This window comes from Podarcis raffonei, chromosome 2, assembly GCF_027172205.1.
Source record: "Podarcis raffonei isolate rPodRaf1 chromosome 2, rPodRaf1.pri, whole genome shotgun sequence".
Lineage (NCBI taxonomy): Eukaryota > Metazoa > Chordata > Lepidosauria > Squamata > Lacertidae > Podarcis > Podarcis raffonei.
The window spans coordinates 125,958,319-125,972,602 of record NC_070603.1 but is presented as its reverse complement, the minus strand read 5'-3'; the positions used below and the strand labels follow the sequence as shown (position 1 = coordinate 125,972,602).

The following is a 14,284-nucleotide window of genomic DNA, read 5'->3' as shown; positions in this document are numbered from 1 at the left end:
GAAACATGGATCAAACACAAAAAACCCTTTACATAACTCCCTTTCTAAAATACACTTGAGACCATCTTATAACATATCCCCGCTATAACACACAAGTTCTAATTAAATCCTAATATTTACTATGCCTAAACATTGAGCACCACAGACTAATAATAATAATAATAATAATATGATGTATTATTTCTACCCTGCCCATCTGGCTGAGTTTCCCCAGCCACTCTGGGCGGCTCCCAATCGAGTGTTAAAAACAATACAGCATTAAATATTAAGAACGTCCCTAAACAGGGCTGCCTTCAGATGTCTTTTAAAAATGGGATAGCTGCTTAATTCCTTGACATCTGATGGGAGGGCATTCCACAGGGCAAGCGCCACTACCCAGAAGGCCTTCTGTCTGGTTCCCTGTAACCTCACTTTTTGCAATGAGGGAACTGCCAGAAGGCCCTCGGCGCTGGATCTCAGTGTCCAGGTTAAATGATGGAGGTGGAGACGCTCCTTCAGGTATACAGGACTGAGGCCGTTTAGGGCTTGAAAGGTCAGCACCAACATTTTGAATTGTGCTCAGAAACGTACTCAAATATTCCTCTGCAGTAAAGGAGGCATATGGAAGCCTTCCCATTGTCTTTGTGCTTACAAATACTGCCTTAAGGAGGGATGAACAGGGTGAGCCTGTGACCTGGATTCAGGAACTAAAGTATTTACCATCACAAAAGAATGGCCAGGCTGCCCAGGTAATGCAGTTAGTGACCATTAACAGGTATCCTGGAGGACAGGTTTTCTGCTGTGATGTATTCCTGCTGTAGACAGTCTCCTTCTGTATGATATTTGGGGGGGGCCCCTTGGGTGGGCAATTTCAAAAGACTATATAAGGCCTTGCACACCTCCCTCCGGGTTGCGGTGAGGGGGGGGGGACACTGTTGCAATAAAGATCAGGCTTACTAGCCGCTTTGCTTCTCCGTATACTCTGGTTGGCCTCTGTTATTTTCTCCTACCTAACGTATTTTTCGCACCTGATCATAAGGCGCACCTAGTTTCTAGAGGGGGAATTCAAGAAAAAAAAATTATTTTAAGGGAGCGCTGAGCAGAGCTCCCTGGTGCCCTGCGGAGGCTTTGCACCACTAAGGCAGAAGCTAAAACAGCTAGAGGGAGCGCTGCGCAGTGCTCTCTCTAGCTGTTCTGGCTTCTGGGGTAGCCCACGAAGCCTCCACAGGGCAGCATCCAGCCTTCATCCCGGGTTTCCCCCGCCAGCCCCGACAAGCTCTGGGAATATTCCCCACCTCCCGCAAAAACCCACAGGAGCTGCGCACCCTTTAAGGAGCGTGCGGCTCCTGCGAGCTTTTTTACGAGCTGGGAGAAGGGACTGACGCAGCCAATCAGTCCCTTCTCCCTCCTCAGGGAAAAGCCCCCAAGAGCGGCGTGCTCTTCAAAGGGTGCGCGGGTTCTGCGGGAGGTGGGGGAATTCTGTAAGATTATTTGGGGAAGTTTTTCTAATGAAAAGATATTGTCACAGATGCTTGTTTTTGCCATTCTCAAAAGTGTGAATTTCTGTATCTGCAGAGATAACATGCCTTTTCTTCACAGGAAAAATGTTATAAAATAAACATACAGAGTTGAGGGAAAACCTTAATCCCATTGTTCCTTTGCAGATTTATATATACAGAATCAACCCCTTAAATTCTAAGTTCCAAGAGGTTCAATGAACAGATAGTTTGCAGTGGAAGAGATCTGCACAAGTAGCTAAGTGTGAAGCAGTAAAAACGAAAGTGCAACCTTGTGAGCAGAATACTCCACACATCTTGGGGTCTTTGTGTAATAATTGTGCAACTCAGACTTGAGACAAGTGCTGAAGGCTCTTCAGGGCTGGCAACCTCTTCCCAATCCCACTGGGTTCCAACAACCGCACTAACACTTAACTGTACAGAATAGGCACCTGGATGCAGAAGCCAGTCCAAAGGGGGGGCTGGTAGTGGAGGTGGTGAAATGCTTAAGTTCTGAGTTTTTCATGTGTGCTAAAACTCAGTCTGCTTGGTTGTTTTTTATAAAAAAAACTATTTTTACCAACGTGCTATTATTGTTTTAGTTAAATAAATTGCTTAAGTTGTTATTAAGGAAATGATTATTTTTCTCCTTCCAATAAATTACAGCAGAAATGTTGTCCAAATATAGACAGTTAACTTATTAAACCTCAGCATGATTTCATAATTATCTGTCTATTTCTAATAGTGTAACCAAATCAGAAATTTTTGATTTAAATAGAATCATACTGACTAGTGATTTATTGTAAATTGTGATTGAAATCAATTTGATTTATATCAAACCCACCCTGATTGCAATCTACCACGTCTGAAATAAGGCTGGAACTGAGAGCCAGCGTGGTGTAGTGGTTAAGAGCGGTAGTCTTGTAATCTGGGGAACTGGGTTTGATTCCCTGCTCCTCCACATGCAGCTGCTGGGTGACCTTGGGCTAGTCACACTTCTCTGAAGTCTCTCAGCCCCACTCACCTCACAGAGTGTTTGTTGTGGGGGAGGAAGGGAAAGGAGAATGTTAGCCGCTTTGAGACTCCTTAAAGGGAGTGACAGGCGGGATATCAAATCCAAACTCTTCTTCTTCTTCTTCTATACAGAGGCGAACAGGACAATGTCCTGGCAAAGGCTACTATTTAGGGGTCTAAAACGGATAAATGACAATATTATCAATCCTCACACACTCAGTTTCATCAGCAGGCAAGCCAAGATGCATCCTAGCAGGACTTTTGGGTTTGGGCTTGGCTACCAAATGGTGGTATTCAGGACAATCCAAAGTATGGAGATGAGTCCTAGTGAATAAGATAACCTGGTAGTGTCATCAGGGAAGGGGGAGAGAAGGGGGGGTCAGGGGTGCTGGAAGGGGGGGTCTCTGTCGAGGCTCCTCCCCCTTCCTTTAACCCTTCCCTGGACTCCCTCTCTCCGTATTCCCAGCCAGGCGCCCCACGACCCCAGGGATTCCTGCCAGGGGGAAGCCGGGAGAATGGGGGGCCTCAGCCCCACCCCAGCCCTGCTTGGGGTCCTCATTCCCCTTCCCGCCAAGGCGTCCAGGGGGGGCAGGGCAGCTGAGCATCTCTCGGCCCCCCAGGAAAGAGAATGGGGAGTCTGGCGGTGCTGCTGCCCAGGAGATCTTGCAAGGCCAGCCCTGCAGGTGTTGGGTCCCCCCTTCCCACCTGGGTCGCTTGGATCGGGGCCCCTGTCGACGGGCCCCAGGGAGGGCGCTTTCTTGGGGGGGGTCTCTTTGTTCTCCCCTCCCCTCTATTTCCCCCCCTTCTCTCCCTCCTTACCTCTTGGTCCTCCGCCTCCCTGGCTCCACATTATTCCGCTTTCCTTGTCTGCAATAGAAGGGGCTGGGGTTTTTTTTTTCCACAGACGCCCCTCCTCCCCTTTCCTGGAAACTTCCGGCACATTTAGCGACACTTCCGGTTTCTTTTGGGATGCGCTTGCCCCTAGAGCTACGTCCATAGAGCAGCCTCTCCCTGTGTTGGGATGGGAAGAGGACGAGACGGCGCTGCCTCTGGGGGCTCCATGGGGACCTGGCCCCCCTCCTTCCTCCTCCCCACAGCAGGGGGGCGAGATGGCTGCGGGGGGGCATCATATCTGGGGGTGACCTGAGTTTGCGGGGAGAGAAGGACGTGGTTTTCAATCTACAAATAGGGAGGTTGGGAGGGAAGAGGCTGAATGAGAAGTAGGGAAGGGCTGCCCCTCCCCCTGTGGGTCAGGAGAGTGGGGGAGGGGCTGAGCCAGGGAAGCCAAGGAGGGTCCCTCCCCCCAGCCCAGGGGGGTCCTCTGTGAAGCCCAGAGATGGACCCAGCCCCTGGGGGTGGGAAGAGACATGGAGCTGCCTGAGAGAGAAGGGGCGCTTCCTTTCCTCTCCCCCCTCCTCCCCACAGGCTCTCCTGCGCCCAGAGACCCCCTTGGCCCGGCTGCCCCCTCGCCAGGCAGGGTGAGGGTGGGGTCCCCTTCCGCCATGAGAGGAGTGCAATGGGGTTGTGAGGGGGGGGGAGAGAGACCCCTTTCTGCTCCCCTCACAAGAGGGTCCCCGTTGTGTCTCTGAGGGACAAGAGAGGAGGAGCCCCTCCCCCCGCTGCTTCTTCCCCTCAACGACTTTTCCCGCCTTTTCCCAACTTCCCGCCCTTCGAAATCTGAGCCTCGCCTCAGTTTCAGGCGCCGAGGAGGCAGATTCCCCGGGCTCCCTGCTTTATTAGTGGATTTATTCTCATTCGCCCTGATTTCTGCTCATATATCTTGCTTTTGGAGCTTCTCTCTGCTTCTTTAGAAAGAAGGCTGTATAAAAAGCCCCTCACCACTACCTGCATCCCATACAGTATGTAAAAGTCTGTTTTCTTCCCATTTGCTGTGTATAATTCTTCCACCAGGACTGTTCTTCCTTCCTGCCAATGTCACTTCCAAACTAATAATTCTTCCCTCACTGTCCTTAAATAGCTGCTTGGGGTCTAGTTTGGGGCCTGCATAAAGAACCTCCTCTCTTTTTTCCTATTAGCTGTAGGTATAAATTCACGGCCAAAAGCCTTATTGATACACAATTTTCCATCCGATGCCTGCTTACTCGGAAGTAAGTCCTACTCTGCTCCCATGTGCGGAGCCAGCAGTTCAGGCAGTTCTGCCAGCAGGAGGCCAAAGGACCTAGAGTGGTTTCCAAATGCTGCCCTTTTTGATACGTTTCCATTTATTCTTTTGCGTGGGGACTGGCCAGATTGAAAACCCCCCACCCCATTCAAAAGAAAGACTAGCAAAAGATTTCAAAGGCGGAATTTCCAAAAGATGGCACTTTGTCCTGAATTTAAGACAAGTCAATATAAAAATCATGGGCTTTTTTGGCGTTTATTTGGGGCCTTGTCTAAAAAAAAGCTCTACCATTTTGGGCTTGTCATGGTTTTTACTTTTATAGCTCAGTCGGTAGAGCATGAGACTCTGATTCTATGAGTTGGGAGTTTGAGCCCCACTTTGGGCAAAATACCTTAATTCCAGGGGGTTGGGCTACATGACCCTCGTGGTCTCTTCCAACTCTTCAATTCTAGATCACCTTCTTGTGGGCAGTGGAGGAATGAGGTAATGTTGGTTGGTGGGAACTGTTCTTGAGTGTTGCCTTGTCACACACATGCAACACCACAACAGTCCTGTGAAAGGAAGGGGGGGCATTTCTGCAGGCTGATGTCCATCCATCCAGCTGCCCAGGCCCTAGCACCTCCCCCTAAGAGTGAAGGGTCCCAGTCTGGAAATCCTCCCTTCCTGCTGGAGATGAGGCAGTGAGGGATTCCAGACAGACAGAGGCGTCCTTGCTCTGGAATTCCCTTGCCAGCAGGGAGACTTCAAAAGCCCCCCTCCCCAATGCCTCGCCCTTCCCTCATTTAGTATGGAGACTTCTCATCTTGTGGTTTGGTCATTTTAAATCCAGTTTTTCTCTCTCTTCCTGCAATTTTATTACTGTTGTTGGTTTCCTTGTTTAAATTATTCTGTTTACTAGTGATATTTCACATAGCGTTTGTGAATGCAAAGCAATTGTGGCTCTTGGGTAGAAATCTGTGATCCAGACATGGCCTAGTCAATCACACCTTGTTTCAACATCCATCTAACACAAGGAAAAGAAAATCCCCCCATCATTTAGCCCGGACACTGAGGTCAACTTCCGAGGGTCTTCTGGCAGTTCCCTCATAATTACAGGGAACCAGGCAGAGGGCCTTCTTGGTAGTGGCGCCCTCCCTGTGGAACACACGCCCCCATATTTTATTAATAATTAATATTATTTATTATTATTATCATAATCATCATCAGATGTCAAAGAGAGAAAGTAACTTTTGGAATACCTCTGAAGGCCTTCAGGGAAGTTCTTAATGTTTGACATTTTACATGTTCCTTTGTCATAGAACCAAGCTGGCAGCATCCATTGGTTCTGGCAGGGTTCCAGTTCATGGTCAACAAGATTAAACAGATGCACGTTGGGCTGATGAGGAGGAGGTGAAGGACCAGGAGTGAGACCTTGGGGTCATGTTAGGTATCTCTGGGAAATTGTTGACCCTGTGTGCACTGGCTCGGGAAACTGCAAATCTCACGCTGGGGATGTTTAGGGAACCGATTGAAAATACACCTGCCACTCTCCTAATGGTTGTAGTGCAGATCTTGTTGGCATGCAGAGGGTCACAATGCCAGCTGGCTAGTCCCAGGTGGGTCATCTTCCAGCCGTCCCGCTGCGAAGACCCATCAGCCTCTGCTCTGATGTAAATCAGCGACCCAGGCTTCGAAGCCAGGGCAGACTATATCAGCAGAGCGAACTGCGGACACAGAATAGGCGTGAGGCTTGTGGAAGCATACTACAACTACGGATTTATTAATCATAAATCAGGACAAAGAAACATTCCGTCTCTCTCTTTGTATTCTCAGAGAGACAGAGAAAAGCAAAAGCTATACACACAACGGAAATTCCCAGCATACTGTGCTGGAATGTAAACAGACACATACCAATCTCATGGCTGCTCCTTAAGGAGGAATGGAAATTATTTATGGAGATCTATGGTGTGAACGCGGGTGGCGCTGTGGATAAAACCTCAGCGCCTAGGACTTGCCGATCGTCAGGTCGGCGGTTCGAATCCCCGCGGCGGGGTGCGCTCCCGTTGCTCAGTCCCAGCGCCTGCCAACCTAGCAGTTTGAAAGCACCCCTGGGTGCAAGTAGATAAATAGGGACCGCTTACTAGCGGGAAGGTAAACGGCGTTCCGTGTGCTGCGCTGGCTCGCCAGATGCAGCTTGTCACGCTGGCCACGTAACCCAGAAGTGTCTGCGGACAGCGCTGGCTCCCGGCCTGTAGAGTGAGATGAGCGCACAACCAGTCAAGACTGGCCCGTACGGGCAGGGGTACCTTTACCTTTATTGTGTGAACACATTTGGAGTACTGTGCACAGTTCAGTATCTGGGACCTTTCAGTTTGGAGAGAAGACGAGGAAGGAAGGACATGTCGGATAGAATGGAGAAAGAGGATAGAGAAAAGCCCCCACCCCAATAAAAATAGAACTCATGGAATCCAGTGAAGCAGGAATGGTGGAAGATTTAGGAGAGCAAAAAGAAGGGTCTCCCCCCCTTCTCTGCATCCAGCCAGTCCATGATGGCAACAGCAACAATAAGATAATTACATCAATAGTATGCATTGTGCTCTGCTGGCAAGAGGACTCCCTCGGATCATGTCCAGTTGCAAAAGTGCAAGGAGGCTTTCCACCCTCAGGGCCCAGAGGTGGATCGTGCCTTGGGGCAGCTGGTGGAATTGGAGGAAGCTGACCCTTAGCACTCTGGGTTTGGGACCTACCGGAACCTCCTTCCACATTATACTCATCCATATTGTTTCTCGCCTGCGTCATTTTGGGGATAGCATTCTACACACACTTGCGTCACCATGTGCCCCCCTCCCAACATTGCTCTGAGATGCTCTGGTACGGCCCCTTCTTGCCTGTGCCCCCTTCCCTCCTCATGCAAGACGTGCAGCTGGGAACAGAGCCTTTCCTGGTTCTGCCAGGGAATGCTCCTTTTATTTCTCCTGCCACCAAATATATCTATACATATTATATCTGACATAATGCATCTATAAATCAAAAGAATAGATCAGGGTTTCAAGATTACCTTCGGCATATAAGTAGGTGCTTTCAATCTTTCTGTGTCTTCATGGTTCCACTATTGCAACTATAACAATGGGAGTTATGCTGCTGTTCCTATAATATTAGTCTAACTCTGCTTCCAAAGCAACACCACCAGTCTCAGCTCCACTTTGAGCAACTCTCCATTCCCAGATACAGACATTTCGAACTCCCCCCACCAAACACCAACACCAGCTCACTCTCAGTCCACCCTCATTCAGAAGCAACACTACAGATTCACATTAAATATTATATTATGCTTACTATTGTGAAATTCTACCTTCATTACTTTAAATAAACGTCTAGACCACGTTACAAACAACAGAAGCTCACATACGCTGCATGCAATTCAGATTGATTTCTTGTTACTGATGTGAAAGAAAGTGTCGACTTGGAGAGAACCAGGTTCTACACTCTATAAACCATTTCTCTTCTTTAGAGTTAATTCATGGCCTGTAGGTGTTACCGCTCTTAGAGCTCTTATCCCTCAGAGTCTTTTGATGGTTTGTAAGACTTCCACTACAACTGAACCTCTGTCCACTTCCCTAGGACTTATATTGTTACTCCCCTGTATGAGTTTGTTGATGTTTTGTAAGAACTCCACTTGTACTGAAGCTCCTTCCACACTCCAAGCATTGAAATGGTTTCTCCGTTCTGTGAGTCCATTGATGGTATCTAAGGTGTCCACTCTGATTAAAGCTCTTTCCACACTCCATACATTTAAATGGTTTCTCCCCCGTGTGAATCAGATGATGGTTTCTAAGGTGTCCACTCTCAGTGAAGCTCTTTCCACACTCCATACATTTAAATGGTTTCTCCCCCGTGTGAATAAGATGATGGTTTGTAAGGTGGCCACTCCGACTGAAGCTCTTTCCACACTCCATGCATTTAAATGGTTTCTCTCCCGTGTGAATATGATGATGGTTTGTAAGGAGTCCACTCCGACTGAAGCTCTTTCCACACTCCATGCATTGAAATGGTTTCTCACCTGTATGAGTCCGTTGATGAATTCTAAGTGTTCCCCTATCAGTGAAGCTCTTTCCACACTCCATGCATTGAAATGGTTTTTCACCTGTATGAGTCCGTTGATGAATTCTAAGTGTTCCACTATCAGTGAAGCTCTTCCCACACTCCATGCATTTAAATGGTTTCTCCCCTGTATGGGTCCGTTGATGTTTTCTTAGTGTTCCACTGTTAATGAAGCTCTTACCACAGTCCATGCATTTAAATGGTTTCTCCCCCGTGTGAGTCCGTTGATGAATTCTAAGGGTTCCATTGTGACGGAAGCTCTCTCCACATTCCATGCATTTAAATGGTTTCTCCCCTGTGTGTGTCCGCTGATGAATTCTAAGTTTTCCATTGTCACTGAAACTTTTTCCACATTCCATGCATTTAAATGGTTTCTCCCCCATGTGTGTCCGTTGATGTTTTCTTAATGTGCCACTATCAATGAAGTTCTTTCCACACTCCATGCATTTAAATGGTTTCTCCCCCATGTGAGTCCGTTGATGTCTTCTAAATTTTCCACTGTCACTGAAGCTCTTTCCACATTCCATGCATTTAAATGGTTTCTCCCCCGTGTGAGTGCGTTGATGAATTCTAAGGTTTCCACTATCAATGAAGTTCTTTCCACATTCCATACATTTAAATGGTTTCTCCCCAGTGTGAGTGCGTTGATGAATTATAAGTTTTCCACTTCCAGTGAAGCTCTTTCCACATTCCATGCATTTAAATGGTTTCTCCCCAGTGTGAATCCATTGATGAATTCTAAGTTTTCCACTCTCAGTGAAGCTCTTCCCACACTCCATGCATTTAAATGGTTTCTCCTCCTTGTGAATCCATTGATGTCTTCTTAGCGTTCCACTATAAGTGAAGCTCTTTCCGCACTCCATACATTTAAATGGTTTCTCACCCGTGTGAGTCCGTTGATGTTTTCTTAGTGTTCCACTGTCAATGTAGCTCCTTCCACACTCCATACATTGAAATGGTTTCCCCCCCACGTGAGTCTGTTGATGACTTCTGAGTACTCGATTATCAGTGAAGCTCTTTCCACACTCCATGCATTTAAATGGTTTCTCCCCTGTGTGAGTCCGTTGATGTTTTCTTGGTTTTCCACTGCTACTGAAGCTCTTCCCACACTCCATACTTTCAAATTATTTCTCCTCTCTCCTTTCACACTCCATACATTTAAATGGTTTCTTTGTTAATCCTATTGGACATCGCCCACCAGAATTCTGATTGCCTTCTCCATTGTCTTCTTTCGATGGGGTGGGGTAGGGAGAAAATCCTATTTGTTTTCTAGGAAGAGAACAAAGGAATATTACACACATGAATTACAACCTCCACTTATTTTAACATCTTGTACATTCTCTCCTGTCCTCAATATGTTCCAAATTTTTCGGAAATGCAAATGAAATAATGTCAAATAATAGTAATGCATCATCAACATTTCATAACCCTTAATTATAGTTAATGAAGCAGCATTATCTCAGAATACGGTAGACTTTTGGGGTTTACTTTTTACATAAAGTGGTTTCTCACAGGAAAGGGAGCTGCTCTGTGTCCATGAACTTGGCCAATATTCATCAGGGTCCTAAGTTCACCATGAAGTTCTTCATCCTCTGCACAATAATCTGTTGGGTGTAGTGAAGGGTTTACCTTCTGTGCCTCGAGCTTGAGAGGAGGAGACAACAAGGGAAGTAAGCCAGGACGTGAAGAAAGCAGCTTGGAATGCTGTGTACTGAGTGGAAATCGAAAGCATTCTGTTACGACGCTGCAAGCAGAGAGAGAAGATGCAGCTTAACACGGATGACTATTGGAGATTGTAAATACGCTATTTTGTTCCAATAAAGAGATATTAGGACAGAAGAAACGTTTGGGACTGATTTACTGCTCTCTCAACACGCGACCCCTGTGCAACTTTGCTAATTGCTAATTGCTTTACGACCTGCAGAGGCTCGCAGGGGAAGTGTGGCTGGGCACTGAACAATAAAGCAATAAAACTATCGAACATAATCCTCCCCCCTTGGGCCACATTTTGTCCCCTTCGACCTCTAGATCTTTATTAATCACCTGCACAGTCCCTTTGGCTCAAATTGTTTCTCCTCTCTCTTTTCACATTCCATGAATTTATATGGTTTCTTTGTTATTCCCATTGGACATGGCCCTCCAGAATTTTGACTGCCTTCTCCATTGTCTTCTTTCAACAGGGAGGAGCGGGGGGGAAAGGAAACCTAGGAAGAGAACAAAGGAATATTGCACACAACAATTAGCACCTGCTCTTATTTTGACGTCTCGTACATTCTTTCCTGTCCTCCATATTTTCCAAATGTTTAGGAAAGACAGATGAAATAATGTTAAATAATGGTAATGCATCATCAGGCTTTCCTAACCCTTAATTAAGCATTAATGAAGCAGCATTATCTTAGAATACGGTTGAACTGTGGGGTTTACGTTTTATAAAAAGTGGTTTCTCACAGGAACGGGAGCTGCTCTATGTTCCATGAACCTGGCCAATATTAATCAGGGTCCTAAGTTCATCATGAAGTTCTTCATCTGCTGCACTATAATCCTCCACCCCTTGGGCCACATTTTGTCCCCTTCGACCTCTAGATCTTTATTCATCACCTGCACAGTCCCTTTGGCCTCAGGAGGTCCATACTGACCATTTTGGGAGACACATATATAAGTCTAGTGACAAGGCTTGGTGCTTGTGGTCGGTTGAAGGAGTGCTCAGTTGGAGAATGTTCTTGAGGTTGGACCTCCATCTCTCAGCCTTGCATTCTTGAATGGAGAGAGCTGGAGATGCAGAAGGACAGCAGCTGGAGCCTGACTGCTGAGAAGGCCAGATTGAGACACCCACCCCAATTATGATTTATAATAATTATATGCCACCGGGTCTCACACCTGCCTCCTGACACTGGCTTATCTTAGCCAGTGCCTCTCTCACTGTCCAGGCCTCTCTCACTGTTCTTCCTCTTTTGCCCTGGGTGGCCAAGGGCTTCTGGATATTCTAGCTCTGCTCCAACTGGGACTTCAACTGAATATCACAAGATAAAAATATGTGTGACACTGAAATAGGTGAGTATTAAAGGTGAATAACACTGATTGTGGGAAAGAAAAGCAAGGAGATGAAACCAGTGGTGTGTCCACCTGAATGTAATATAATAATAATAATAATAACAACAAGGAGAAGGGGGCGACAGAGGATGAGATGGTTGGATAGTGTTTTCGAGGTTACCAGCATGAGTTTGACCAAACTGCGGGAGGTAGTGGAGGACAGAGGTGCCTGGCGTGCTCTGGTCCAGGGGGTCACAAAGAGTCAGACACGACTAAACGACTAAACAACAACAACAACAACAACAACAATGGGTAAAGAAGAAACCAATCCTCAAATCAGTTTCAGATTCCCTGGCTGTATTTCTCTGCCACGATTGTGACTCAGAATCTTAGCCACACTTTTTTCTAGAATATCAACTGGACATAGGAGCCAGACATCCCTGGGATTTCATCCAGACATTCCTTTAGTGTGGGCAGCAGCAGCGGAGGGAGGAAGGAAGCAACTTTGGGGGCAAACCATTTCCTTCAGGTCTTCCCCAGCGGCCAGCAGGGTTGATAAACTGCTCAGTGTGGACACCTTGGATTTATAGTGTTAGGGTCTGGATACCAATCATAATCCCTGAAGAAATATCTCAAGAACCCTTAAGATCCAGTTCCACCAACTCGCAAGTAACACTGAGCCCTAAAGGAACCTTCTATGCTGAGTTGAGGCACCTCTGGCCCTCCAGATGTGGTTGGACTCAAAAGTACCACCTGCCCAAGCAAGGATGGCCCATGGCCTGGGAGTATGGGAGTCTTATCTGGGGGGACAAACTTTTCCCTTCTTCCCCCTCCCCTGAAAACGCTTTCATTTCTCCTTCCTCCGTGATCTCCAACATCTTTCTGATACAGTCCCACCAACTGTACACATTCCCAAATCATCCTGCACCATTGACTTCCCAAGGCGGCTGCATTGTGTCTGGGACACTGGCAATGGGACAGCACCTTCCACTGGATGAGAGGATAGAGGGTTTATTCAGGGCTGGCCAAATGGGACTCAGCGCCCTCCCCTCCTTGTCCCCCCTGTATCTGCTGCTTGAGGGGGCTGCCTCAGTTTCCCTCACGGTGGAGCAGGCCCTGAGAACAGTCTTCTCTCTGCCACCGCAAATACAGGAAACATGACAAAGAAGGCCCTGGAGTGTCACCGCGGAACATAACAACAACTGGTTGTAAGTCCCTTTGGGCTGCCCTGGGCAAGAGAAAGAGACTAATAGGTTTAATAAAAATAAAGGGGGGGACACAGGAACCCACCTATTTACATAGCATCTTCCCAATCTCTTAAATTCCACAGATTTAAGAGATCTGATGTAGTGGGAATAATGGACACCAGGTGAGAAGGAGCTGGGCCCAGGTGTCTCTGTGTGGGAGCCCTTTAGATGCTTCTCCACAGAAACACAGGCATGTGGGAGAGACTGGAGTTGCCAGAGAGAAGCCTCAAGGGGGGGGGACAATAAAGGGGGCTTCCTCCCTTTCCTCTTTCCCCCCATGCTTGGACTCCCTATAACAGCCCCCAGCGCCCCCTGCAGCTCCTGACCTGGGACCTAAGGCAGGGCAAGGACCGAGCTTCAGGGGAGGAGAGGGTGGGGGGATCGGGGCTCCTGCTCAGGGATTTCTCCCTGGTCTACGCGGAGTCCTGGCAGATTCCTGGGCAGGAGGGAGAAGTCAAGGCAGGCGCCCCCCCCCGTCCCTCTCTCTTTCTCCAAGATGGCTTCGATCCCTCCCCAGGGATGCTCCCTTCCTCCCTCCGCCCCCCCCAAGGGTCCCCTTGGCCCAGAGGCCCCCCTGGCCGGCTCAGCCTTCCTGCCAAATCTCTCCCCATCCCAGGAGGGAGACGGGGGGGTCTCCATCCAGGCCTCTCTCGCCCCCATTAACCCTTCTCCCCCCATAGGGGACCCACCAAGCCAGAATTGCGGCGCCCCAGGGATTCCTGCCAGGGGGTTCAAGTCCCAGCCCTGGGGGGGGGCTCCCATTTCTATTGCCTCAAAGGGGCCCAAGGGGGGGCAGGGGAGCTGAGCATCTCCTTGCGCTGCAAAGGAGATCTTGCAATGCAAACCCTGCCGGTGCTCCCTCTGCAGAAAGCCCCCCCGCCGCCGCATTTCCCATAGTAAAAGGCAGGAAGGCTGATCTCGGGGGGGGGGGGCGTGCAATGAAATCCCTGCGAATGGAGGGGCCCCGATCTCCAGCCGGATTGCATGGATCGGGGCCTCTGCAGATAGCGCCCAAGACGTGAGTTGTTGTTGGGGGGGTCCCTGCCCCCTTTCCCTCCCCGCCCTTCGCCCCCTTCCCCGCCCTACAGCTTTACCTCTTTGTCCTCTCTGTCCCTCCGCTTCCATCGCTCGCTATTCTATTCCGATTTCCTTTCTCGGGGGGTCTCCAAGGACGCGCCCCCTCGGGGGGAGGGGCTCCTTTCCCCTCCCCTTCGGCTCGGCAATTTCCGACGGTCTTCGGCTTCCTTTCCGAATGCGTCTGCCCGTAGAGCTATGAAGAAGAGCCGCCCCTCCGGAAGGGGGGTGGGAGCAGGCGA

General features: G+C 48.5%; 2 protein-coding genes across 3 annotated transcripts in view; both read right to left on the bottom strand.

The window, feature by feature from the left end:
* LOC128409547 (zinc finger protein 14-like) overlaps positions 1-10,741 on the bottom strand; it is a 15,242-nt gene extending 4,501 nt beyond the window's left edge. Inside the window, exon 1 of one of the 2 annotated variants that reach the window (XM_053380114.1) lies at positions 10,204-10,741. The gene's annotated coding sequence lies outside the window, so the exon portion shown is untranslated. Of the gene's footprint in view, positions 1-3,308; positions 3,378-10,203 lie in introns of those variants that run through there. The other variant, XM_053380110.1, reaches the window with a different exon arrangement.
* On the bottom strand, positions 7,528-14,284 carry LOC128409546 (oocyte zinc finger protein XlCOF6-like). The gene is made up of 2 exons (XM_053380109.1): positions 14,063-14,284; positions 7,528-9,960 (listed from the first exon to the last, which is right to left on the bottom strand). The coding sequence occupies exon 2, from the start codon at positions 9,804-9,806 to the stop codon at positions 8,223-8,225; it is 1,584 nt and encodes a 527-aa protein (XP_053236084.1). The 5' UTR covers positions 9,807-9,960; positions 14,063-14,284; the 3' UTR covers positions 7,528-8,222.

Bases quoted from the DNA above. Each gene is read 5' to 3' on its own strand.
- LOC128409546 (XM_053380109.1), bottom strand. From the start codon at position 9,806: ATGGAGTGTGGGAAGAGCTTCAGTAGCAGTGGAAAACCAAGAAAACAT.